General features: G+C 41.7%; 1 protein-coding gene across 5 annotated transcripts; it reads right to left on the bottom strand.

Moving 5' to 3' along the window:
• Positions 1-24: 24 nt before the first annotated feature.
• On the bottom strand, positions 25-26587 carry LOC110506441 (CTD small phosphatase-like protein 2-B). Of its 5 annotated transcripts, none has more exons than XM_090222221.1 (14): positions 25980-26587; positions 22293-22366; positions 15146-15336; positions 11974-12112; positions 11670-11834; positions 11169-11402; positions 10957-11050; positions 5762-5873; positions 5442-5528; positions 5169-5231; positions 4973-5052; positions 4566-4692; positions 3075-3170; positions 25-2815 (listed from the first exon to the last, which is right to left on the bottom strand). In XM_090222221.1, exons 3-14 carry the CDS (start codon positions 15311-15313, stop codon positions 2750-2752), a joined length of 1431 nt encoding a protein of 476 aa, XP_090078347.1. In that variant the 5' UTR covers positions 15314-15336; positions 22293-22366; positions 25980-26587; the 3' UTR covers positions 25-2749. The 5 variants fall into 5 exon arrangements, 4 of the variants coding, with proteins under 4 accessions (XP_090078347.1, XP_090078349.1, XP_021441723.1 ...); XM_090222223.1 differs by having other exon boundaries at positions 11169-11378; positions 25980-26190; XR_016492241.1 differs by lacking the exon at positions 22293-22366 and having other exon boundaries at positions 5688-5873; positions 25980-26259.
• Positions 26588-27219: the final 632 nt, after the last annotated feature.

The raw sequence follows: 27219 nt of genomic DNA, 5'->3' as shown, positions 1-27219 counted from the left end.
AAAGAAAAACAGCATGCTGGATGGTTTAACTTTAAAACTTTGTTCAATACTTCAATGCAATTTGGTATGTACATTTTACAACATGGTTAACAAAGATGTAATTTTAAGCATTTAAAAATACATTTTAAATACATCTTAAATGGAAATTGAAAAAAGTTCATTAACACAGTTGCTCTTTTCTGCAGAAAAAGTGCCAAGATTAAAATTTAATTCAGGACTTCCCCACAAAACAAGATTCTGTACATACATGCTAGGTTTCTAACAGTTCAGTGACACTGCCCTAACTAAAACATACACAGATATTTGTAAGAAAAACACTCCATCTGATGTGAAGTTAAATCTTAATGAATACATTTAAAAAGTAGAGGACATGCCTTTTGAAATAAAAAATACAAAAAGATTTTCCTTTAAGGATGTTCTTTTAACGCAAAGCTGCATGTATTGTACAATATCCATTGTACAATAAAACAGGTATAATTCACATAAAAATGAACTGGATGTACATGTCAAATAACCCATCCTTAAACAATTACAAAGTAAGCTCTCCCTTGATAGAAGTGCCAGGCCCCCCTTTAAGGAGCAGGTTCATTCTCCTAGGGGCCATATCAGGCTTATGGGGCCAACTCTCAACCAACCGCTAAAGTGGGTATGGATAGGGCTGCATATGTGAAAATGCTATAGAATAGGGTGTCCATTATTTATATATATTTTTAGAATGGTGAAAAATGTTTACTCAATGTGCACTGTTCAAAGCAGCAAAAATCTAAGAAATTGATAGATCCTTTGGATCATGGACTTTTGATTAGTTAATTCCCCCCCATTTTGGGATCAAGTGTGGGGAAAAAAATTACATTCATAGTCTGGAAATATTTAGCGTCAGTTCAGTTTTATAGGGCGATGATTTCCAGAAAGGCAATGAGAGAACAGGCTAAAAGGACTGGTATTCTACAGGGTTTTAACCCTCAGTCCGTCAGATGTTTGGCAAAATGACATGCATGATTAGCTGGGATAGGACGCACAGTTGGATTCACCTAACAACTTTGCTCACATGGCACAATTCAATTTAGAACAAAAACAGAGCAAACGGACCAGAATTTCCTTTCTGATTTGAGTGTTTTGATATTAGAGGCTTGATTGTCTCCGACTTATAAAACACTTCCAAAGAGAGAGAGAGAGAGAGAGAGAGAGAAAAGACGACATGGGTGATGTTTGATCATGTTAGGAAGGAGGTTTGTATGGCACCATATACATGACCAGCTAATGTACAAGTCCATAATATCAACAAAAGGGCCAAATGGACATGGTACGGTAACCGTTTTAGGTGTAATTTTTTCCTTACGGTTTGTCATCATTAAAGTGTCTATGATCTGGTTAGGCCACATGAAATAACAAGTACTAGGTACAATATCTGACAATGCATCATGGTATATTTCTCTACAACTCTCCCAAGTCTGGGCAGAAACATCCAGACATGCATAACGAAGGTTCTCCAATAACGCTGCTTCTTTCTACTGCATTTAAAAAGGCTTTAAAGCCATATAATAAAACTAATTCCTAAAACAAATAAAAAAACTACTAGGCAGGTTGGGTTTATACCACAGTGACGAGGATTGCTGTTTATATGCTGGTGGTGCTACACATTGGGCTGTTTCAGGACCCAGCCATCCATCCATCCATCCATCTGCCCCCAGTAACAGACAGGGGTGAAATCTACATTAGTTATAATTCAATACTAGACATATCCATAAAAATAAAACCTTGGTTCACTAAAAATACATTGAAATATATGAATGACAAATAAAAATATTACTATAAAAGAAAAATGTCAATAACACATCACTTGAGAAGCGGGGAACATTTAGTCAAATTAACTGTCTGTCTCTTGATGCAAATTTCTTGAAAGTGATACTAATTGATTGGTTATTGGCAAAGTGTCCTATTAAATCAAACAAAGCCAACTATTGTTTAAACAGAAGTACAAATTATCCAGGAAGCTGTGAATTTGTTCAATTTGATTTGAAATAGCATGGGGATATCCTACCATAACATCAATGTTATTTTCCAATCAACAGCCTTGGAGAACACCTACATAAAACATAGGCAGAAAATAGCAAATGCAACATTGTGAAATGGGGTGAAATAACACAGAGGTTACAACAAGTGTCTGCAAAACAAATAAATTCAGCTAGAGGAATGCATAATGAGATCCTATAGGCTACTGGTAAAAAGTTTGTAAAAACCCCAAGCTGGAAAGAAAAGATAAGCTATGTACCCACACACAAAACACACACACTTTACTGGCCATTCCTGTTCAAATTCGTCTGTTGCCAATGAGTGTCACTGTCAACAGTCCCATGAAAGCACCAAAGGGAGCAAGTATAATCCTCTTCTCTGTCAGCTAACACATTCAGTCCAGACAGACAGCACCTTGGCCCCTCCGAGAGGAAGCAGGGAGAAAGAAACTGCTCCTGAAAAAAAGCCAGTCAAAAGGAGGAGCCTTCTTGATCTTGCCCACAGTAATGTGATCTAAACGTGTGGCTTTGTAAATTATTTTTAACCAGATGTTGCTGCAGAAATTTGACTTTGCATTGTCGTTATCGATGGGGGGGGGGAACTATGTTGGGTAAAAAGAGAAAAAATTGAAACCTTAAACAGTAATGGCAATGTTGTAATCCAAAGAGGGCTTTTTACATGTCTGTGTTGGTTTATTCAATCATTCGTTATCGCTTCTGTCCATCTATTCCAGGGATCAGTCTGGGGGAAGAAGCTCGTGCAGACGAAACCGTTCTCGAACATGTGGCCTCACATCCTCATTCTGGAGCACAGGAGACAGACTATATTAATACCACAGTGATATGAACCTAAACCAATGATTTAAAGAGATGATTTCTCTGTAGTGGCGAGAACATTTCATTTTGTAAAAGACTTTGGTAGTGGGCTACTAAAAATGAATGTTGGGGGCATTGCAAAGCACATGTCAATGACAGCTCAAGCATGTATGACTTACAAATAAACAAATTATTACTATCCAAGCATTAGTAAAACACGTTAAAAAAAATGTAGTTTGTATGTACCAGCTCAACAAGCTTCTCCAAGAACGGGACAAGCTTCAGGAGTTCGTTGTCATTTTTGTCCATGAACCAGCTCTCAATGGGAATCCCATTGGAAAGCTGTAGGGATATAGGAAGGTATACTCTGTATTGGATTGTACAACAGCATATATCAATTGTCTGAATATCATTTAAAATGCAAAAATAGGCTTAATTACGCTGTGCTAGGTTGGGTTACAGATTAGAGGTCGACCGATTATGATTTTTCAATGCTGATACCGATTAAATCAGCCGATTTTATTTATTTATTTGTAATAATGACAATTACAACAATACTGAATGAACACTTAACGTAATATAATACATCAATAAAATCAATTTAGCCTCAAGTAAATAATAAAACATGTTCAATTTGGTTTAAATAATGCAAAAACAAAGTGTTGGAGAAGAACGTAAAAGTGCAATATGTGCTATGTAAAAAAGCTAACGTTTCAGTTCCTTACTCAGAACATATGAAAGCTGGTGGTTCCTTTTAACGTGAGTCTTCAATATTCCCAGGTAAGAAGTTTTAGGTTGTAGTTATTATAGGACTATTTCCCTCTATACCATTTGTATTTCATTAACCTTTGACTATTGGATTTTCTTATAGACACTTTAGTATTGCCAGTGTAACAGTATAGCTTCCGTCCCTCTCCTTGCTCCTCCCTGGGCTCGAACCAGCAACACAACGACAACAGCCACCATCGAAGCAGCGTTACCCATGCAGAGCAAGGGGAACAACTACTAGAAGGCTCAGAGCGAGTGACGTTTGAAACGCTATTAGCGCGTGCTAACTAGCCAGCCATTTCACTTCGGTCACACCAGCCTCATCTCGGGAGTTGATAGGCTTGAAGTCATAAACAGAGCAATGCTTGACGCACAACGAAGAGCTGCTGGCAAAACGCACGACAGTGCTGTTTGAATGAATGTTTACGCGCCTGCTTCTGCCTACCACCGCTCAGTCAGATACTTAGATACTTGTATGCTCAGTCACATTATATGCAACACAGGACACACTAGATAATATCTAGTAATATCAACCATGTGTAGTTAACTAGTGATTAATTGTTTTTTTATAAGATAAGATTAATGCTAGCTAGCAACTTACCTTGGCTTACTGCATTCGTGTAACAGGCAGTCTCCTTGTGGAGTGCAACGAGAGAGGCAGGTCGTTATTGCGTTGGACTAGTTAACTGTAAGGTAACAAGATTGGATCCCCCGAGCTGACAAGGTGAAAATCTGTCGTTCTGCCCCTGAACGAGGCAGTTAACCCACCGTTCCTAGGCCGTCATTGAAAGTAAGAATGTGTTCTTAACTGACTCGCCTAGTTAAATAAAAGGTATAAATTAAAAAATATAAAAAATAAAAATCGGCGCCCAAAAATACCGATTTCCAATTGTTATGAAAACTTGAAATCGGCCCTAATTAAATCAGTCAACCTCTATTACAGATGTCACTTGTTGCTGAAAGGCTCACCTGATATGCAAAGGCTTGTGGTGAATTGTCAATGATGACAGTCTTGGACAGGTCTCTTCCAAGGATGTTCAGGTCCTTGATGTAGTTCCCTTGTACGCAGACACAATGCTCACGAAATAACCTGTGTCTAGGGTTAGTGGAGAGGAAAATAAATCAATCGTTAAGTCTAAAGGTCTGTTTATGAATATTTCAGTCAAAACAACAATGTTGACAACTGAACATCACATGCAGGCAGCACGTGTCCATTGCCCAGCCCCAAAACCACAATCAGACACAGCAACTGCAATCACATGCAAACAGAACACTATACATGCATGTCAAAGCTAAAGCTTGGTATTTATTACAAAAACACAGCTGATACTTCCAATGCATCTAAATGAAGGGGTAGAAAGAAACATGTAACTTACCTAACCAACTGTTTCTTGGGATCCAAGATGTTGAGCAACTTGTCTGCATAAACCTTCTTTGAGGCAGTGAAGAGAATGATCTAACAAGGAGAAGACAACTGAATACGTTTCTCATTTCAGAGTAGCTTAAAGCAAGTAACTGCACTCTTTCCATATACTGTTACAATTAAATAGGAGAAAAGGAAGCCCAGTTTACCTCATAGATTTGAGTCATGCGCTCCAGGAACTCTCGAAAGAACGGCCTTAAACGCACATACACCTACAGACAAGCAAAGTATCAGTTATTTGTACAAAGTATTCAGAGGCCCTCGTTTCTCCTAGAAACTGATTCTGCGTCTCCGACTTTCACCTGTGGCTGTCTACAATGGCACAGCTTTAGCACCCTCTGGTGTAAAAGTAATATGCTTAATTATGTCCCATTTAAAACAGAAACGCCTCAATGTCAAATCTCAAGGACTCCTGTATATACCTGGTAAATGACATCTTGAAACAGGACCGGGAAGGTAAGTGCTGCATCGTCCAGCTCATTCAAGCTACAGTGCACCAATGTCTCATCCTGGTAGGAATCACAAAAATAGTTGTAAGTTGCAAACCACCATAACAATACCCGTTAAGTGGAAGTACCATTTACAGTAAAAATAAATAAATGTTTGACCCGAAAAATGTGGTCGGAGGCTCCATACGGATTGAAGTGCACCATGTTATCATCACTCACCAGGTCGAGGACCAGGGAGAACTCTGGTGTACTGCGGGTCTTTAGTGGGAGAGCACCATGTTATCATCACTCACCAGGTCGAGAACCAGGGAGAACTCTGGTGTACTGCGGGTCTTCAGTGGGAGGGCAGGCTTCCTGGTCAGCTGTTCCTCAGTCAGCGGAGGTACATGCTTGATGAAGAAATACCTGGACCAACCCAAATCAAACCGTTCAAAAAGGTAAATACAGGACTTGCAATGAAATCACACAACAAAAAAATTAAACGACACTGAACAAAAAATATAAACGCAACATGTAAAGTGTTGGTCCCATGTTTCATGAGCTGAAATAAAATATCCCAGAAAAGTTCCATGAGCACAAAAAGCTTAATACTCAAGTTGAGCACAAATTTGTTTACATCCCTGTTAGTGAGCATTTCTTTGCCAAGATAATCCATTCATCTGACAGGTGTGGCATATCAAGAAGCTGATTAAACAGCATGATCATTACACAGGTGCACCTTGTGCTGGGGACAAAAATAAACTCTAAAATGTGCAGTTGCCACAACAATGTCACAGTTGTCTCAAGTTAAGGAATCGTGCAGTTGGTATGCTGACTGCAGGTACAGTTGAAGTCGGAAGTTTACATACACCTTAGCCAAATACATTTACACAGTTTCACAATTCCTGACATTTAATCCTAGTAAAAATGTCCTATTTTAGGTCAGTTAGGATCACCACTTTATTTTAAGAATGCGAAAGGTCATAATAATAGTAGAGTGACTTATTTCAGCTTTCAATTTCTTTCATCACATTCCCAGTGGGTCAGAAGTTTACATACACTCAATTAGTATCTGGTAGCATTGCCTTTAAAATTGTTTAACTTGGGTCAAACATTTACGGTAGCCTTCCACAAGCTTCCCACAATAAGTTGGGTGAATTTTGGCCCATTCCTCCTGACAGAGCCGGTGTAATGGAGTCAGGTTTGTAGTCCTCCTTGATCGCAGACGCCTTTTCAGTTCTGCCCTCAAATTTCTATAGGATTGAGGTCAGGGCTTTGTAATGGCCACTCCAATACCGTGACTTTGTTTTCCTTCAGCCATCTTGCCACAACTTTGGAAGTATGCTTGGGGTTATTGTCCATTTGGAAGACCCATTTGCGACCAAGCTTTAACTTCCTGACTGATGTCTTGAGATGTTGCTTCAATATATCCACATCATTTTCCTACCTCATGATGCCATCTATTTTGTGAAGTGCACCAGTCCCTCCTGCAGAAAAGCACCACAACATGATGCTGCCACCCCCGTGCTTCACGGTTGGGATGGTGTTTTTCAGCTTGCAAGCCTCCCCTTTTTCCTCCAAACATAACGTCATTATGGCCAAACAGTTCTATTTTTGTTTCATCAGACCAGAGGACAATTCGCCAAAAAGTACAATCTTTGTCCCCATGTACAGTTGCAAACCGTAGTCTAGCTTTTTCATGGCGGTTTTGTAGCACTGGCATCTTCCTTGCTGAGCGGTCTTTCAGGTTGTCGATATAGGACTCGTTTTACTGTGGATATTGATACTTTTGTACCAGTTTCCTCCAGCATCTTCACAAGGTCCTTTGCTGTTGTCCTGGGATTGATTTGCACTTTTCGCACCAAAGTACGTTCACCTTTAGGAGACAGAACACGTCTCCTTCCTGAGCAGTATGACGGCTGCGCGGTCCCATGGTGTTTATACTGGTGTTTGTACAGATGAACGTGGTACCTTCAGGTGGAAATTGCTCCCAAGAATGAACCAGACTTGTGGAGGTCTACATTTCTTTTTCTGAGGTCTTGGATGATTTCTTTTGATTTTGCCATGTTGTCATGCAAAGAGGCACTGGGTTTGAAGGTAAGCTTTGAAATACATCCACAGGTACACCCCCAATTGACTAAAATGATGTCAATTAGCCTATCAGAAGCTTCCAAAGCCATGACATAATTTTCTGGAATTTTCCAAGCTGTTTAAGAACAAATTCTAATTTACAATGACAGCCAATCCAGGACAACTCTGGGGCAATTGTGCGCCGCCCACTGGGACTCCTGCGGCCGGATGTAATACAGCCTGCACATATGGTGCAGTCGGAAAGTATTCAGACCCTTTGACTTTTCCCACTTTGTTACATTACAGCCTTCTAAAATGGATTACATTATCACATTTACATAAGTATTCAGACACATTGCTCAGAACTTTGTTGAAGCACCGTCGGCCTTCTTGGGTGTGACGCTACAAGCTTCACACACACACCCGTACTTGGGGAGTTTCTCACATTCTTCTCTGCAGATCCTATCGAGGATTGGATGGTTGGATGGGGAGCGTCACTGCACAACTATTTTCAGGTCTCTCCAGAGATGTTTGATCGGGTTCAAGTCCGGGCTCTGGCTGGGCCACTCAAGGATATCCTGAAGTCACTTGTCCCGAAGCCACTCCTGTGTTGTCTTGGCTGTGTGCCTAGGGTCGTTGTCCTGTTGGAAGGTGAACCTTCGCCCCAGTCTGAGGTCCTGAGCAGGTTTTCATCAAAGAGCTCTGCACATTGCTCCGTTCACCTTTCCCTCAATCCTGACTAGTCTCCCAGTCTCTGCCGGTGAAAAACATCCCCACAGCATGATGTTGCCACCACCATGCTACAGCGTAGGGATGGTGCCAGGTTTCCCCCAGACGTGACACTTGGCAATCAGGCCAAAGAGCTTAATCTTGGTTTCATCAGAGCAGAGAACTTTGTTTCTAATGGTCTGAAAATCCTTTAGGTGCCGTTTGGCAAATTCCAAGCGGGCTTTCATGTGTCTTTTACTGAAGAGTGGCTTCTGTCTGGCCACTCTACCATAAAGGCCTGATTTCTGGAGTGCTGCAGAGATTGGAGAACCTTCCAGAAGGACAACCATCTCCACAGAGGAAGTCTGTCAGAGTGACCATGGGTTCTTGGTCACCTCCCTGACCAAGGCCCTTCACCGATTACTCAGTTTGGCAGGGCGGCCAGCTCTAGGAAGAGTCTTGGTGGTTCCAAACTTCTTCCATTTAAGAATGATGGAGGAATGATGTTCTTGGGGACCTTCAATGCTGTAGACATTTTTTGCTACCTTTCCCCAGGTCTATGTCTCAACACAATCTGGTCTCGGAGCTCTACGGACAATTCCTTCAACCTCATGGCTTGGGATTTGCTCAGACATACTGTGGGACCTTACAGACAGGTGTGGGCCTTTCCAAATCATGTCCAACCAATTGAATTTACCACCAGAGCTCTCCAATCAAGTTGTAGAGACAACAAGGATGTTAAATGGAAACAGGATGCAAGAGAGTGCAGGTCGACCGATTAATCGGAATTGGCGATTAATTTGGGCCGATTTCAAGTTAACTGCCTCGTTCAGGGGCAGAAAGACAGATTGGATCCCCCGAGCCGACAAGGTGACAATCTTGTTACCTTACAGTTAACTAGTCCAACGCAATAACGACCTGCCTCTCTCTCGTTGCACTCCACAAGGAGACGGACTGCCTGTTACGCAAATGCAGTAAGCCAAGGTAAGTTGTTAGCTAGCATTAAACTTATCTTATAAAAAACAATCATAATCACTAGTTAACTACACATGGTTGATGATATTACTAGATATTATCTAGCGTGTCCTGTGTTGCATATAATCTGACTGAGCATACAAGTATCTAAGTATCTGACTGAGCGGTGGTAGGCAGAAGCAGGCGGGTAAACATCATTCAAACAGCACTTTCGTGCGTTTTGCCAGCAGCTCTTCGTTGTGCGTCAAGCATTGCGCTGTTTATGACTTCAAACCTATCAACTCCCGAGATGAGGCTGGTGCGACCGAAGTGAAATGGCTGGCTAGTTAGCGCGCGCTAATAGCGTTTCAAACTTCACTCGCTCTGAGCCTTGGGGTGGTTGTTCCCCTTGCTCTGCATGGGTAACGCTGCTTTGATGTGGTGGCTGTTGTCGTTGTGTTGCTGGTTCAAACCCAGGGAGGAGCGAGGAGAGGGACGGAAGCTATACTGTTACACTGGCAATACTAAAGTGCCTATAAGAACAACCAATAGTCAAAGGTTAATGAAATGCAAATGGTATAGAGGGAAATAGTCCTATAAAAACTACAACCTAAAACTTCTTACCTGGGAATATTGAAGACTCATGTTAAAAGGAACCACCAGCTTTCATATGTTCTCATGTTCTGAGCAAGGAACTGAAACGTTAGCTCTCTTACACGGCACATATTGCACTTTTACGTTCTTCTCCAACACTTTGTTTTTGCATTATTTAAACCAAATTGAACATGTTTCATTATCTACTTGAGGCTAAATTGATTTTATTGATGTATTATATTAAGTTAAAATAAGTGTTAATTCAGTATTGTTGTAATTAATATTACAAATAAATTTTTTAAAATAAATAAATTATATATATATATATATATTTTTTTTTTTAATCGGCCGATTAATCGGTATCGGCGTTGAAAAACCATAATCGGTCGACCTCTACAAGAGAGCACAATTTTCAGTCTCATAGCAAAAGGTCTGAATACTTATATAAATAAGGTATGTTTTTTATTTGTAATACATTTGCAAAAATATCTGAACCTGTTTTCGCTTTGTCATTATGAGTTATTGTATGTAGATTAATGAGGAACTTTTTGTTACTTAATCCATTTTAGAATGCTGTAACGTAACAAAATGTGGAAAAAGGGAAGGGGTCTGATTGCATTCCGAATGCACTGTAGATACAGTGACAAGATCCTGAGGCCCATTGTCATGCCATTCAGCCGCTGCCATCACCTCATGTTTGAGCATAATTCACAACCCAGTTCTTCCATGGCCTGCATACTCACCAATTGAGCATGTTTGGGATGCTCTGGATTGACATGTATGACAGCATGTTCCAGTTCCCGCCAATATCCAGAAACTTCGCACAATCATTGAGGAGGAGTGGGACAACCGGCCACAATCAACAGCCTGATCAACTCTATGCAAAGTACATGCGTCTCGAGGCAAATAGTGGTCACACCCTAATAACTGTGACTAACAGTTGCATGTCTGTATTCCTAGTCATGTGAAATCCATAGATTAGGGCCTAATGAATTGATTTCAATTGACTGATTTCCTTATATGAACCGTAACGCTTCGAAATTGTTGCAGATTGAGTTCATATTTTTGTTCAGTACATTTTCCTTTTTTATATTCACAAGATCAAAATGAATTCTAAGTATTCATATTTTGGCCTTAACTAAGGCTGGAATATTTTGCATAGAGGGAGCAGATTTGTACTTACGGATCAAAGACCTCCCAGTCCTCCTCGTATGTCCCCTCTGCAGGGACTGTGGGCTGTGCATCCACATAGCCTCCTACTGGAGGGGCGTCTGGGGCTGAGTGGATAGGAAGGAGGAGACCAAGAGAAATGGGCAGGAGAGAGAAGTGAGCATGATCCTCGTCCATAATGACATGGACTCTACACCAAGAAGACATTTCTTTATCTCCAGCTACCTGTGAGAGGCGGCATGTCTGTGACGACCTCCTCTTCCTCGATGGGTACTCCTGGAGGGTGTGGGGGCCGCAGGGGGGGCAGCATGTTGCTGGAGTAAAGGGGCATAGTCGTACACACTTCCACGGTGGTGGTGCCAGTGCAGGTGGGGGTCTCCTCCACCGTCTCCATGTCCAGCTGCTTGACAATCTCCTCAGCCTCCAACGCCTGGTCTGGGGAGTCCGAACATGACGTGGCTGAAAATTACATTAGATTACTATATTTATACTACTTATTACCGTAGTTCTGCAGGGAAGTTAGACTTGACCACAATATAAAAAATACAATAACATAAATGAGCATCATACAAGGTTGAATGAAGACCGAGGTAATATAGTAGGCCATTTACCAGTGCAGGGAGTAGAGACAAACATGGAACAATGTAGGCCAATCTAACATATTTTAAGTCAAGTTTCTGCAGAGTGGTTGGCACTCTTCGACCTAGCATCATTTTTGTGTATTACCATTTTTATTTGCTGGTGAGAAGAAGTTGAAGACTGGAGAGAAGATGGTTCCCAGGAGAGTGGTTCTAGGCGGACTGGTCAAAGTCTCTGCCGCCTCTTCCAGCTTCCCATTGGGCTTCACAGGCTTACTACTCGTGTCATGGTTCGTGTCATGGTTTGTCGCTTCTGTGGTTTAGGGTGAGGAGCAGGTAAGAACAACATGACGTCGCTTTATCAAGGCATGCAAACTCCTGTAAAAAGGCTTGTTGGTGTGCAAGGTATGATTACTGAACAGAATAACTTTTCACTCTTTTTCCAAACTCACCCCCGTTGACTGAGTTTCTCCTGCTGACCCTGGAGATGGTCCTCCTGGGGGCATCGCCACCTTGTGGTGTGGAAGAGATCAGGTTGTCGTCTACGTCGCAGGTGAGCCGTGTCTTCTTTGCTGGGTTCTCCTGCTCTACCTGAAGTAGAAACACAACTCTCATATCAGAACTGATGGGAGGAGTATAACTTTAGAATAAAACCACATTTTAAAAAATCTTAAAGTATTCAACATTTAATTTTAATTTTACATCTACCCACTAGCAGATGGCCAAAGGAATTCTGACTCATATCTGATTGGATGTACAATGTACTTGTAGTATGCCAAGTGACAATGGTCCAAGACAAAGAACCCATATGCCTTCCCAGAGGGATTTTTTCTCTCCTGAAACATTGTTTCAGCCAACCCCCTAGCTACCTACTTGGGCTGCACGATTAATCAAATTCAGATAGAAATTGTGATATGGATATTGCACATCAATATCACAAGAGGCTGCGATTCTCTACGTTCTTTCACACTCTAGACTACGGTACCGTCGCCAATAAGATTTCCTAGACTCCATTCACTCTACATGCACAGAGGATGCTGACCAATCAGAAGCGGGCTCTCACTCTCTGTAAGTCATGCTGGCTAATCATAAGCATCCCACAGAGCACACAGTTAGACGCTGGTGAGGAGAGAAAGGGCTTTACCTCAGAAACATGAGTGCTGCTAATGCTAATGAGAACAGCGATTTGGTGCCAAAGGGGGCATCTTCAGTGGCCTGGCAGTATTCCAGCAACAGGCAAACCGTTGTCAACCAAATGCACGTGTTGTGCAAAAGTGCCTCAGTTGTAGCGACAACACAACAAATGCATTCAATCGTTCGAAGAACCATCCTCTACTTCACGACGATTGCATGGTGAAAAAACAAAAACGCCCGACAGCAACAAAGCCCCTCAGCCACAGCTAGTCACCTACGTTAAACAGGAACTGACGAGGGTAACACCCTACAAAAAAACATCCCGCAGGACACACAGAAATCACCCAGCCAAAGAAAGGATTCACATTTAGTCAGCAAAGCTTCCTATTAAAAAATGTTTTAACAATTAAAAGAGGATAAACAAGCTGGACGGGACACAAGATTCCATCTCTCAAGTCACCATCCCAACGCTGTATAGCAAAATTAAGGGATAAGTTGAAACAGAGCTCACATGATTATTACATGACTACAACATAGGCCCGTCTTTGGTCTATTACAACATAGGGATAGAAATCGCCAGGGACCTCACAATGTGATATCACTCTACTTTGGTGTTGATACGTATGTATTGCGATTCGACACCGATTTTTATTGCTATTCAATGTGCCAAACATATTGCTTACCATATGTATGCTGCAGAGGGATAAGAGCCACGAGAAAACGAGTTGAGCAGTCAAGGAAATAAGTGATGAAAAACTGAAATGATTTAAAAAGATGTCGAACGAGCTGGGAAGGGAAAATGCTGGAGTTTGTGCAAGTACAGCCAACTAGAGCAAAAATAATATTGTAAGAGTCAAAACAATTCGATATAGCGTTACAAATAACCCAATATGTAATTGTCCCCCCCATCACTAATAATAACAACCAAGCCCTACATTAGTTTGACAGGAGGCTACATTTTATTGATAAGGAGATTCAACTGAAAGGTCTGTGCTTGCAAACATCATAGGCTACTTCCCCAGAGATAACAAGAAAAAAAAACATAGCTCTGGGGTTAAGAGAAGCTTTAGCCGCTTGGGGCCTGAACGAGGAGCATTAAGTGTGCATAACGATCACGGTGTACACATGGTCAAGGCCATCGCGTTGAATGACTGGACCAGAATGCACCTTGTAAATTGGTAGGTTACATGTTTTTAAATGAACTTTGACTTATAATGATGTTTCAGCCTACTAATACATAAATACAATCATAAGCTTCCTATTCCATCTGCAGCCTGTGGCTGGCTGAATAAATAATGAACTTACCTTAAAATAATTCACTTGAAGAACTCCATGGTAAAATAGGAACTCATGTTATTCATTGGTTAAATGAACAACATGCTACACTTATAGCACACTATATTTCAAGGATCATCAACTAGATTCAGCCGCGGACAATTTTTTCTTCAGTGGATGGTCAGGGGGCAAGAACATAATTACAAATAACTTATAGGCTGCAAATTGACCACAATAAGCTCCAAAAATATATAATATGACTAAAACATAATTTCAACATGTTCACATTTGTATGCCTTCACATCTCTCCATGCGTGGGAATACTTGAGAAAATATTTCCTAAATTAAAACCTCTTGGAGCAGATTTCCTGGTGTTTTTACAGTCTATTATGTCCAACAATGGGGGCAATGGGGCTCAGAAAACAAATGAAACCACCTGCAAGCCAAATCTGACCCGCCAGTTGGGGAACCCTGCTATAGTTTGATGATCATGTTAAATTAGGTTTGTTAATATGTAGGTGTTGTAATCCTATCACCATATGTATAACAATGTAGGAAAATATTAGCTTAATTTGGTTTTGTATATTCATTTAGCACAGTATGTATTAACTAATGATCTCGTTTTAGAAATGATGTTTTCTACCCAGACACGTGTTTTAAACATGTCTGATGGAATTACCAAGTTTTCACCCATGTGTTAGAAAATCGCAATTTTAATATCCAAAAAATTACAATTATTATATCCAAAAAATTGCAATTATTATTTTTTCCCCCAATCATACAGCCCCACTACCTACTATCCTTCTACAATCTCTAGAGCCACCGCTAAAATTAGAACACTGCTGGAGTTCTACGACCAGCTGCATTCCACCATGCATTTCTAGGGAAACATGACACTGGGGGTACTGAAACAGACTTCTTACATCTGGACAGGGGCTAAATAAAGGTCTAGGGGGTGTGTGTGTGTGTGGGGTGCAAAAAGGTGCTGCTAACATAACACGTTGCTAAGATAAGTTAAACTAAGGACTGCATGTAACTTTAGTGATCAAACAGCTGTGAAATGTTTGAGGGGGGAATGTTACCATCCCGAGATGGCACCCTATTCACTATCTAGTGCCCTACTTTTGACCAAGACGCACAGGGCACTGGTCAAAAGTAGTGTACTATATAAGGAATAGGATGCCATTTCGGAGACATAACAGAGAGACGGCTCACCTTGACAGCATTTCCTCTGATTAATTTCTTAATGGTGGACAGCAGGCCTCTCCCGCCACCTGTCGGCGTGCACTCCTCCACTTCTGAATGCCTCCGCTTGGTTCGGGATGGGCGGGGCGCATGGGCAGGGCTCGACTGCTGAGATGCCTTCCGCATTCTCAGCCTCATTGTTTTAAGAGCCACATGTAAGACTGGAGGACAGATAGGGCAAAGGGGACAAATGGGGGGGAAGATTGGGTGGGAAGAGAGAGAAAGGGGGGGAAACCGTTAGTGTAAGACCTGATTTTCCCCCTCTTCATGGGTTCACAAAACATACAGCCTAACAGCTAAAAAGACGTGGACAAGCTGGTGATTTGAAAACCCTCAGTGAACAAAAAACACCAGCAGAAAATGTGCTGCTGCTGCTAACATCTGCTTGCATTCAAGACACCATTTCCTTTGCATCACAGTACCTCAGTGAGCCAAAGACCCATCACACGGCCCGACAACTGAGTACGGTACTCAAGACTATTTCAGTGAATGTGTTTATCTAACAACTGACGGGACAAATTGATCAAAAAGTATGAGGACATTAGAGATAAGATGGACCTATGATTTTCATTAACAAAAAAAACATGCACAAGGAAAGTGATTTACTGTAAGTAACCACAGCGCTCTTCTCTCAAGGAGCACAACCCCCCCCCGTACTTAGTCTTACATGCTGACCAAACCAGCTCTTTTCCTGCACATGTTTATTTATTTATTTAACCTTTATTTAACCAGGTAGGCAAGTTGAGAACAAGTTCTCATTTACAATTGCGACCTGGCCAAGATAAAGCAAAGCAGTTCGACAGATACAACGACACAGAGTTACACATGGAGTAAAACAAACATACAGTCAATAATACAGTATAAACAAGTATATATACAATGTGAGCAAATGAGGTGAGAAGGGAGGTAAAGGCAAAAAAGGCCATGGTGGCAAGGTAAATACAATATAGCAAGTAAAACACTGGACTGGTAGTTTTGCAATGGAAGAATGTGCAAAGTAGAAATAAAAATAATGGGGTGCAAAGGAGCTAAATAAATAAATAAAATACAGTTGGGAAAGAGGTAGTTGTTTGGGCTAAATTATAGGTGGGCTATGTACAGGTGCAGTAATCTGTGAGCTGCTCTGACAGTTGGTGCTTAAAGCTAGTGAGGGAGATAAGTGTTTCCAGTTTCAGAGATGTTTGTAGTTCGTTCCAGTCATTGGCAGCAGAGAACTGGAAAGAGAGGCGGCCAAAGAAATAATTGGTTTTGGGGGTGACTAGAGAGATATACCTGCTGGAGCGCGTGCTACAGGTGGGAGATGCTATGGTGACCAGCGAGCTGAGATAAGGGGGGACTTTACCTAGCAGGGTCTTGTAGATGACATGGAGCCAGTGGGTTTGGCGACGAGTATGAAGCGAGGGCCAGCCAACGAGAGCGTACAGGTCGCAATGGTGGGTAGTATATGGGGCTTTGGTGACAAAACGGATTGCACTGTGATAGACTGCATCCAATTTGTTGAGTAGGGTATTGGAGGCTATTTTGTAAATGACATCGCCAAAGTCGAGGATTGGTAGGATGGTCAGTTTTACAAGGGTATGTTTGGCAGCATGAGTGAAGGATGCTTTGTTGCGAAATAGGAAGCCAATTCTAGATTTAACTTTGGATTGGAGATGTTTGATATGGGTCTGGAAGGAGAGTTTACAGTCTAACCAGACACCTAAGTATTTGTAGTTGTCCACGTATTCTAAGTCAGAGCCGTCCAGAGTAGTGATGTTGGACAGGCGGGTAGGTGCAGGTAGCGATCGGTTGAAGAGCATGCATTTATGTTGATTTTGAACTATTCCCACCAGACAGGTTCAATATCAAAACCAACTACAGTGGGGAAAAAAACTTATTTAGTCAGCCACCAATTGTGCAAGTTCTCCCACTTAAAAATATGAGGCCTGTAATTTTCATCATAGGTACACTTCAACTATGATAGACAAAATGAGAAGGAAAAAAATCCAGAAAATCACATTGTAGGATTTTAAATGAATTTATTTGCAAATTATGGTGGAAAGTAAGTATTTGGTCAACTATAAACAAGCAAGATTTCTGGCTCTCACAGACCTGTAACTTCTTCTTTAAGAGGCTCCTCTGTCCTCCACTCGTTACCTGTATTAATGGCACCTGTTTGAACTTGTTATCAGTATAAAAGACACCTGTCCACAACCTCCAACAGTCACACTCCAAACTCCACTATGGCCAAGACCAAAGAGCTGTCAAAGGACACCAGAAACAAAATTGTAGACCTGCACCAGGCTGGGAAGACTGAATCGGCAATAGGTAAGCAGCTTGGTTTGAATAAATCAACTGTGGGAGCAATTATTAGGAAATGGAAGACATACAAGACCACTGATAATCTCCCTCGATCTGGGGCTCTACGCAAGATCTCACCCCGTGGGGTCAAAATGATCACAAGAACAGTGAGCAAAAATCCCAGAACCACACGGGGGGACCTAGTGAATGACCGGTAGAGAGCTGGGACCAAAGTAACAAAGCCTACCATCAGTAACACACTACGCCACCGGGGACTCAAATCCTGCAGTGCCAGACGTGTCCCCCTGCTTAAGCCAGTACATGTCCAGGCCTGTCTGAAGTTTACTAGAGAGCATTTGGATGATCCAGAAGAAGATTGGGAGAATGTCATATGGTCAGATGAAACCAAAATATAACTTTTTAGTAAAAACTCAACTCGTCATGTTTGGAGGACAAAGAATGCTGAGTTGCATCCAAAGAACACCATACCTACTGTGAAGCATGGGGGTGGAAACATCATGCTTTGGGGCTGTTTTTCTGCAAAGGGACCAGGACGACTGATCCGTGTAAAGGAAAGAATGAATGGGGCCATGTATCGTGACATTTTGAGTGAATACCTCCTTCCATCAGCAAGGGCATTGAAGATGAAACGTGGCTGGGTCTTTCAGCATGACAATGATCCCAAACACACCGCCCGGGCAACGAAGGAGTGGCTTCGTAAGAAGCATTTCAAGGTCCTGGAGTGGCCTAGCCAGTCTCCAGATCTCAACCCCATAGAAAATCTTTGGAGGGAGTTGAAAGTCCGTGTTGCCCAGCAACAGCCCCAAAACATCACTGCTCTAGAGGAGATCTGCATGGAGGAATGGGCCAAAATACCAGCAACAGTGTGTGAAAACCTTGTGAAGAATTACAGAAAACGTTAGACCTCTGTTATATACCCTTTGTTGGCAATGACAAAGTATTGAGATAAACTTTTGTTATTGACCAAATACTTATTTTCCACCAATTTGCAAATAAATTAATTTTAAAAAATCCTACAACGTGATTTTCTGGATTTTTTTTCTCATTTTGTCTTTCATAGTTGAAGTGTACCTATGATGAAAATTACAGGCCTCTCATCTTTTTAAGTGGGAGAACTTGCACATTTGGTGGCTGACTAAATACTTTTTTGCCCCACTGTATATTAAATTTGGGGACAGGTCGAAACATGCATGGACATTTAGCTAGCTTATCGTCCTGGGAGATAAACAGTGGGTTATTTTAGCTGAAATGTTCATGGTCTTTTTTTTGCTGGATCTTTGTAGAATTTCAACCATTGTGAGTAATAATCGTAGTTTCTCTTCTCCAACAATTTTTCCACAGATAAAAAGGGGAAACCACATTAATTTGTTTTCTTTGATTCATCGTTTATTTCTCTGTGGATTTTATATGGCAACTTTAAGGTGCATTACTACAACCGAGTGGCATGTGGACCTCATTCTTCTTTCAAATCACCCACATGGGTTAGAATGCTCCTAAACACCAACGAGGAGATGGGAAAGGCGGTACTTGCAGCACTTCACGCATCTAAAATTGAACCAGGTTCTATTTTCGCACTTGGCTACAGACACCCATTGACGCGCAAGCTCTTGTGGAAATTATAAAGTGCATTTTGCAAAGCAAGTTTTGGTCAGCATCCTACATTACATAACTGGCTGAAAATGTGTTCAGACATGTCCAGGACCTATCAGGCACCATGCCAGACAGTTGACACAGCCCTCTCTATCAGAAACCCACTGATTCACTACATCTGCATTACATTACCACAGGGCCTGGCCTAAACAGTGAACACACTTTCTCAACAGATCCTAATATAACTAAATCCATTTACTTCTCAGATAAACCTTGAGGAATGTGAACACAACATCCCTTCTTTCAGTCACTAATGTAAAGTTTCCATCCCTTGTCAAAACATGTGATGGACAATTTTTAATTTCACTACCCACATCAAATTAGCAGTTGATTACAGGCCAGGGTTTCGGGAAACGTATGTGCCTTCAACAATTTTACATAGACACAAGACAAATAGCCAGACTTATTTAATACAAGTCACAGGAAGGATTTCCAAATGAACACTAGTCTTCACCATGACGAAGCAACAGCTGTTATGTTGAACTAGCATAACAGGGATGTTATGTGGTACTATTGATGTAATATGACAGCATTAGTGTCCTTGTAATGACTGCAAGCCCCATGGGCACAGGGGTGCCAGTGTGAGCAATGCAATGCAGAGGTTAGCTACAAATCAGATTAAAAAAGGCTTCAAATCCAGAGACTAAAAATGTTTTTACGCCTAGATAATAATATAGCCAGTAAATAAGATTATTTAGGAATGAAGGAACGACCTAGCTCTCGGTTAGGCTAAGCCAGACAGAATCCAGCCGGCGCACTGATTTGGGGTGTCAATTCATTTTGGCCCGCTTTCCATACCGCCCATGATGCACTGCACTACAAGTCACAGGAAGCACTGCCAACACGATGCACACCAAACCGCAGTGCATTGCCACACACACACACAAAAATGCTGTATCATATCACTAAATGGCAGTGACCGAAAGTTTAAAGGTGTGGTAGGCCATGTCAAGTGTCAGTTCCAACTGATCATTGCGGTAGCCTACAGAAAACAATCTTTGTTGGCATTTATTTAAGCGTAAGAACGAATAACCAAAATGCCAAACATTTCAATAAAACACCATGCAAAGGAGAAATGTAGGCCTACGACAGCATTTGAGCAGTAGGCTAGGCTACAACTACCTAGTTATGTTTTTGTTATCTGGAGTTAAACCACATCTGCAAGCATAGCAGCAAAGGCTGGACAAATATTATTTAATATGTTAAAATGCTATAAAGCATCCTATGCACATAAGTGGTTTTTATAAAGAGCCCTATTTTTTGAGAGAAAAATATGTCCAGTTTGGGTCGCGGTTGTAGGCACGGTTTCTGTAAAAACAAACTATAAGCTCTGTTTTTTTTTCTTCCAATATGGCCCATGTGCTGATTGAGTTTGATACCCCTGGGCTAAACCATACAAAGAGCAAGCAAATCTTCCAATGCAGCAGAAACGTCATGCCTCAATTGTGCCAACAGAACTCAGCATGGATGCAAGAGCCAATGAAGACGAATCACACATACAGTTCCTCCAGTCATAGCATGCCTATTTTTTACCATCTCAAAGCATGACTCATTCACAGCTTCCAACAACCCAAGGCTGCAGCCGGTAGCACCAGAAACACTATACTGGGAGAAGAGGATTTCCTTATTTCTCTTTCCTTCTAAGAACAAAGGAAATCTATGGATATATAATACACACATCAAGTATGTGGATAAAGCTATATTTCAAAAAAGTATAGTAGACTATCCATTTTCACTGCCCCCAGATTTCTGAAATTACAACCAGCTGTTACACATGCTACAAAGAAAACAACCTCTATAGTAGCTAGATGCTAGCTACTCACACATACACACCATTATACTAGAGTGCTTTATAAAAACAAATGTAAAAAAATTATTTGAAGATGTGTGTAATTGCCTCATGCACTCAAAGCGGTGTGGCCGTGCAGTAAGTTGTTAAAGCTGTAAACGGGTATTACCTCATTTTATCCTGGCTCAGTTTACCCTAATGTAGGGTTATTCAACTCAATTATTACGGGGCCTAATTTGTAGCATATCTCAGATGACCAGCATCAAATTATGTCCCATTTTAAATTTCTTCATTCTTTTACCTGTCTACTTTTGTTATTTTTTTTATTATTCTTTTTTTTGTTGGTATATGTCAGATGACTAGTTTTTGCAGAGCAGTCTCTCTCCATACCGCATCAGTAGAGAATGGGTGCGTTAATGAAAAAGCACCACCTCTGTAGGGACTAACTTTACAACATTTTATGAGTTTGCTTTCAGTTCATCTAAAAACTCCAACATCACAGGAGTGATTTGTACTAATGGCTGAATATAGTTGCGCAGTGAAGGGAAAATGGAAGGTTTTGTTTGAGCTTAAATCAGGAGAAAATAACATTTTGAAAGTCTGTTTTACCAATCACGTCAATGGCTGTTTCATCCCTCCCCTGTAGTCCCAAATTAAGTCAATTCAATTGATTGAAGATGTCACAAAAACAAAACGTGATACGAGCTCAAGCATTTTCACTAGATATTTGTTGGCTTTCTTGTGGCGGCAATCACGGAGAAAAGCAACCATCTCCTCCCAAAGATCACAATGCTCTCGAGCGCATTACCCTTTCTTAGCCATCATTGCGTAAAAATAGATCATGATGCTCAGCAGACAACAAAACAAGCAATGTTGCAGGCTAGGATGTTGATCGGATAAAGTCAATGGTAGTTTAACTCACAGCCGAGTTAAGCACAAAACACGCTCTGGTGTAGTGATCTCATCTGTGGTGAAAGGCGGGCAGAAAGACCCTGTACCTCTGTTAGCAGCGCTGATTGGCTGTAACTGGTATGTTAGGTGATATTAATTGACAGCACTTAATGGGCAGGGCTACAGGAAAACATTTCTTCCACTGGAGAATATTGAACAAGGGCTCCTTTTGGTACTAAAAATCAAATTTTTGCTGGAAATGGTTTGCTTTTTTTATATGAATGTTCAGAAATGTATCAAAGGGCCATTCTAAGGGCCAGTTGAATAGCCCTGCCCTAGAGTATGACCAAATGAATAATTTTCCAAGGAATGCATGAAAAGTTCAGTTAAATTGTTTGCATCAAGACCAATCTTGAGTTGATCTGGTTTCCAAACTGAGTATTAATATTCAGTTTGGATTAACCACCAACACTCCATGTTACTCACCAATATGATGTGTTCAAAATGTGAGCTTGCGTAATGTAGTAACACATTGTCCACATCAAGGAAGGTACCACAACCTAAAATAATAAAATATGGCAACTTCAATATTTTAATTTAGTATGACACACAACTTAAATCGTGCATCTGAGTTTGTAACACTTATTTCTCAATGCCAGAAATGCATATAGATTTAGAACACCCCAAGAAAACATTCCCAAATTACAAACTGTTACACCAATTGTTATATTATAATGTTGATCACTAGACTTTGAGGTATCCAAATAAACTAACTTCAGAAAGAAAATACCTCCATGCCCCGCGGTCAGCGTCACACGATGAATGTAAAACTTTGTAAAAAAGTGGGATTAGTGAGGGAATAAACTGGGCATATACTCAATCTGCAGGTCACATTTCATCCCTGAGAACTTCCACAGCTATCAACAATGGAAGGAGTATTTCAGCAAGAAGTTGCTTCTCAAAGTGGATGGTGCACCTACCATCAATGTGGCTTTAAAGCATCTCAAAACAGGCAGCAGCACCAGCCGAGCATCATCATGAGCTTCAGTAAGCATGGAAGTCAAGCAGGTAAGTGAAAGAGCTATGCTAACGTTAGCTAGCTTTCACAGATTTAGCTTACATCATCTAAATAACACTGAAAACTAACATGCTTTAGTTTAGTTCACGCAAATATGTTGACACAAATACATATTTCAACATATAATTGATTAAATTACATTTCTTCTAAAAAGATTGTAATTGTGTCAATATTTTAGAAAATGTGTTTTCCATATTAAAGAGGAAGTGCCACAAACAGCTCACCATATACAGTAGACTACAGGTAATATGTTCCTCCACCGTGTACAGTAGGCTACAGGCAAAATGTTCCTCCATCATGTACAGTAGGCTAGACAATGTTCCTCCACCGTGTACAGTAGGCTACAGGCAATATGTTCCTCCACCGTGTACAGTAGGCTACAGGCAATGTTCCTCCACCGTGTACAGTAGGCTACAGACAATATGTTCCTCCACCGTGTACAGTAGGCTACAGGCAAAATGTTCCTCCATCATGTACAGTAGGCTAGACAATGTTCCTCCACCGTGTACAGTAGGCTACAGGCAACATGTTCCTCCACCGTGTACAGTAGGCTAGACAATGTTCCTCCACCGTGTACAGTAGGCTACAGGCAATATGTTCCTCCACCGTGTACAGTAGGCTACAGGCAATATGTTCCTCCACCGTGTACAGTAGGCTACAGGCAATATGTTCCTCCACCGTGTACAGTAGGCTACAGGCAATATGTTCCTCCACCGTGTACAGTAGGCTACAGGCAATATGTTCCTCCACCATATACAGTAGGCTACAGGCAATATGTTCCTCCACCGTGTACACTAGGCTACAGGCAATATGTTCCTCCACCGTGTACAGTAGGCTACAGGCAATATGTTCCTCCACCATATACAGTAGGCTACAGGCAATATGTTCCTCCACCGTGTACAGTAGGCTACAGGCAATATGTTCCTCCATCATGTACAGTAGGCGACAGGCAATATGTTCCTCCACCGTGTACAGTAGGCTACAGACAATATGTTCCTCCATCATGTACAGTAGGCTACAGACAATATGTTCCTCCACCGTGTACAGTAGGCGACAGGCAATATGTTCTTCCATCATGTACAGTAGACGACAGGCAATATGTTCCTCCACCGTGTACAGTAGGCTAGACAATGTTACTCCACCGTGTACAGTAGGCTACAGGCAATATGTTCCTCCACCGTGTACAGTAGGCTACAGGCAATATGTTCCTCCACCGTGTACAGTAGGCTACAGGCAATATGTTCCCCCATCGTGTACAGTAGGCTAGACAATGTTCCGCCATCATGTACAGTAGGCTAGACAATGTTACTCCACCGTGTACAGTAGGCTACAGGCAATATGTTCCTCCACCGTGTACAGTAGGCTACAGGCAATATGTTCCTCCACCATATACAGTAGGCTACAGGCAATATGTTCCTCCACCGTGTACACTAGGCTACAGGCAATATGTTCCTCCACCGGGTACAGTAGGCTAGACAATGTTCCTCCACTGTGTACAGTAGGCTACAGGCAATATGTTCCTCCACCGTGTACAGTAGACTACAGACAGACAATATGTTCCCCACCATGTACAGTAGGCTACAGGCAATATGTTCCTCCCCCAAGTGAATCATAGAAATTACAATCTTGTGTTCAGGGCTTTCCTTATATGCGGGGAGCATAAATTGTAAACAAAGATATTTTAGAGTTAAAACCCATGTATATTTAAGCAGTAAGGCACAAGGGGGTGTAGTAATGTCCAATATACCATAACCATGGGCTGTTCTTAAGCACGATGCAACACAGAAAGCCTGGATACAGCCCTAGTGGTATATTGGCCATATACCACGAGGTGCTTTATTGCTATTATTGCCCTGAATGCCGATTGGCTGAAAACTGTGGTTTTTCATACTGTATACCACGGGTACGACACTACATGTATTTTTACTGGTCTAATTGCTACCTGGACTTTAATTGGGGGCTCTAGAAAGAGTACCCATAGTGACTGCAGCAGCCCATACATTCGCCCTCACTAGTAATCGTTTGGTGGTGGCGGTGCATCGTTCCATAACAAGTGGAAGGTATGGTTAGATGAGGGGATGGTCGATCAACATGGGTGGCAAGTGGGAACACCACGCACACTTCATTGAAATAGCTAGTTAGCTAACTAGACAGTCTTCTGACAAGTTAATCGAATTGTCACTGTTCAAAATGTTACTGACTCCTTCGTATTATGGGTCAAAGCTGGTTACAATTCAAAAGAAAACATGTTAAGCTTTCGCATTTGTTCCACAGCTAACCTAACCAACTAACTTTTTCTATGTCCATGGACGGGCAGCCCTAAGCAGGCTTGTATACACAAAGTGGGCGGGAAATTAAAGCTTGCTACCGACCACTCTTGTCCAGGTAGAAGGCCGTAAAAGCAGGACGCCAATAGTAACTAACTAGCTAAACATCACGCCAGTTCGCTGCTAGCAAGTAACGAACATCGTTCGAAAGTAGCGCGCGATGTTAGTACACGTTAGCTAGCCGTGGCGGCTACCCCGCTAGCTAGCAAAAAACACAGCACCTAGATAACTAGCTACTGTACCTGCCATTTCTCACTGTCCACTTTCAACTGAGAAATGTTAGCGGTTTAGCTATGCAGTTAGCTGTTAGAACATCTAGCTAACGAAATTGAACTTAGGTTGTGAGAGGCTGGACAAGCAATATTTAGCCCCTTCTGCCCGAAGGCACATTTGACTAGCTAACTAACATTAGCTAAACTTAATTAGCTAGCACTACTACTATCTAAACTTTGCTAGCTGATTAGTTAGCTACCTAGCTTGGCAACATGGATCTAGTCAATTAGCTGTTTTAGGCAATAGTTAGCCAAGACTGTTGTAAATGTAGAAGAAATCAAACCAACATTTACAAAAAAAATCTGTAATTTTCCGCTGCGAAATGGTTACATGTTATCAAACCAGGAGGCCGAGATTGTTGCAAGACATAGGGTCAAATTGGCTGGCTAGCTACTGTAGATAGTTTTTGTCCATGCCTTGGGGGCGAGAAATGAAAATATTTATTTGTACGTCATTCACACATGCTGAAAGACGCTTGAAATAATCCCTACTTACTTTACAGTACTCCACCTTATCTAGAAAGCGAGTTGACTGATCAAGCACTGCTGGCTGCCACGGTGCGGACAGCAGCTGCTTCTTCTTCTTTTTCTTCTTATTTCCTCTCTGCTTTGCTGTTTTTATGAACGGTCTAGTAGCTGATACTGCGAAGTGCTCCCAGACGCCATTTCCCGCCTCCTCACCCACACTCTCTCGATGGCAGATACCCGGATGACAGAGGACCGCTTGAGCCAGAGGCGTCAATGAGGTGGTTTGTTTATCTGGCCCGGGTTATCCCGGTGAGAGGAATTTGTTCGGGTGAAGTGATTGCATTCATTGTGGAACCGGACTGCTTCCGGGCGTGAGCCAGGTGCCCCGCTCTGGCGGACAGCGAGTCGGCTCAAAACAATAGTAACGTAATTAAGCACGAGTTCTAAGTCGAGTTTTGTGTTTTCACATTCAACAGTGATTGCTTTGGATAAAAACCCTTTACCTGCCTTCCCAATAAAAACTAGAAAAGAGATGTATGTTTCTGGACGATGCACCATGCTGACATGACCAAACGGCGCAGATTACTGTTTGATTTGAGAAGGGCGCTCCACCCTCCGGCTTTCGCCCTATGATGTGCCGGGCCATTGCCCGGTTCAACCCGGGCCAGCGTAATATAACTCCGTTTCCTTTGCTTGTGCACATGAACTCACACCCCTTTTATTTGAAAAACAGTAGTCCAGAGATACTCTGACAGTACATACCGTTACCTGGTCCTGAATCCCCCGAGCACCCATGCGTGTGGTTCTTTTCGAGGTCTCTTCCCTCCCGGGTATTTTCTTGCAATTGCTTGATCTTTTGGGGTCTTCTATGCAGACTAATAACGCTTACGAATGTTGAAAAAAAGAGCGAGTAAAATACTAGCAATGTTACGGTGGCTTTATGGGCATTTGAACTAAATCAAGATAATCTGGTGATATGGATTTTATTACAATAGAGAGGCTTCTGGTAACACTAACATAGTATACACTCAATAAACAAAACATTAAGCACACCTTCTCTTTCCATAACAGACTGACCAGGTGAAAGCTATGATCCCGTATTGATTTCACTTGTTAAATCCACTTCAATCACGGCAGACGAATGGGAGGAGACAAGGTTTAATAATCCTTCTTTGACCTGAGACATGGATTGTGTATGCGTGCCATTCAGTGGGTGAATGGGCAAGGCAAAAACATTTAAGTGACTTTGAACAGGATATGCCAGGCGC

Source organism: Oncorhynchus mykiss, chromosome 26 (genome assembly GCF_057628025.1).
Source record: "Oncorhynchus mykiss isolate SJ-2025 chromosome 26, ASM5762802v1, whole genome shotgun sequence".
Lineage (NCBI taxonomy): Eukaryota > Metazoa > Chordata > Actinopteri > Salmoniformes > Salmonidae > Oncorhynchus > Oncorhynchus mykiss.
This window is presented reverse-complemented; position numbering and strand designations above follow the sequence as displayed.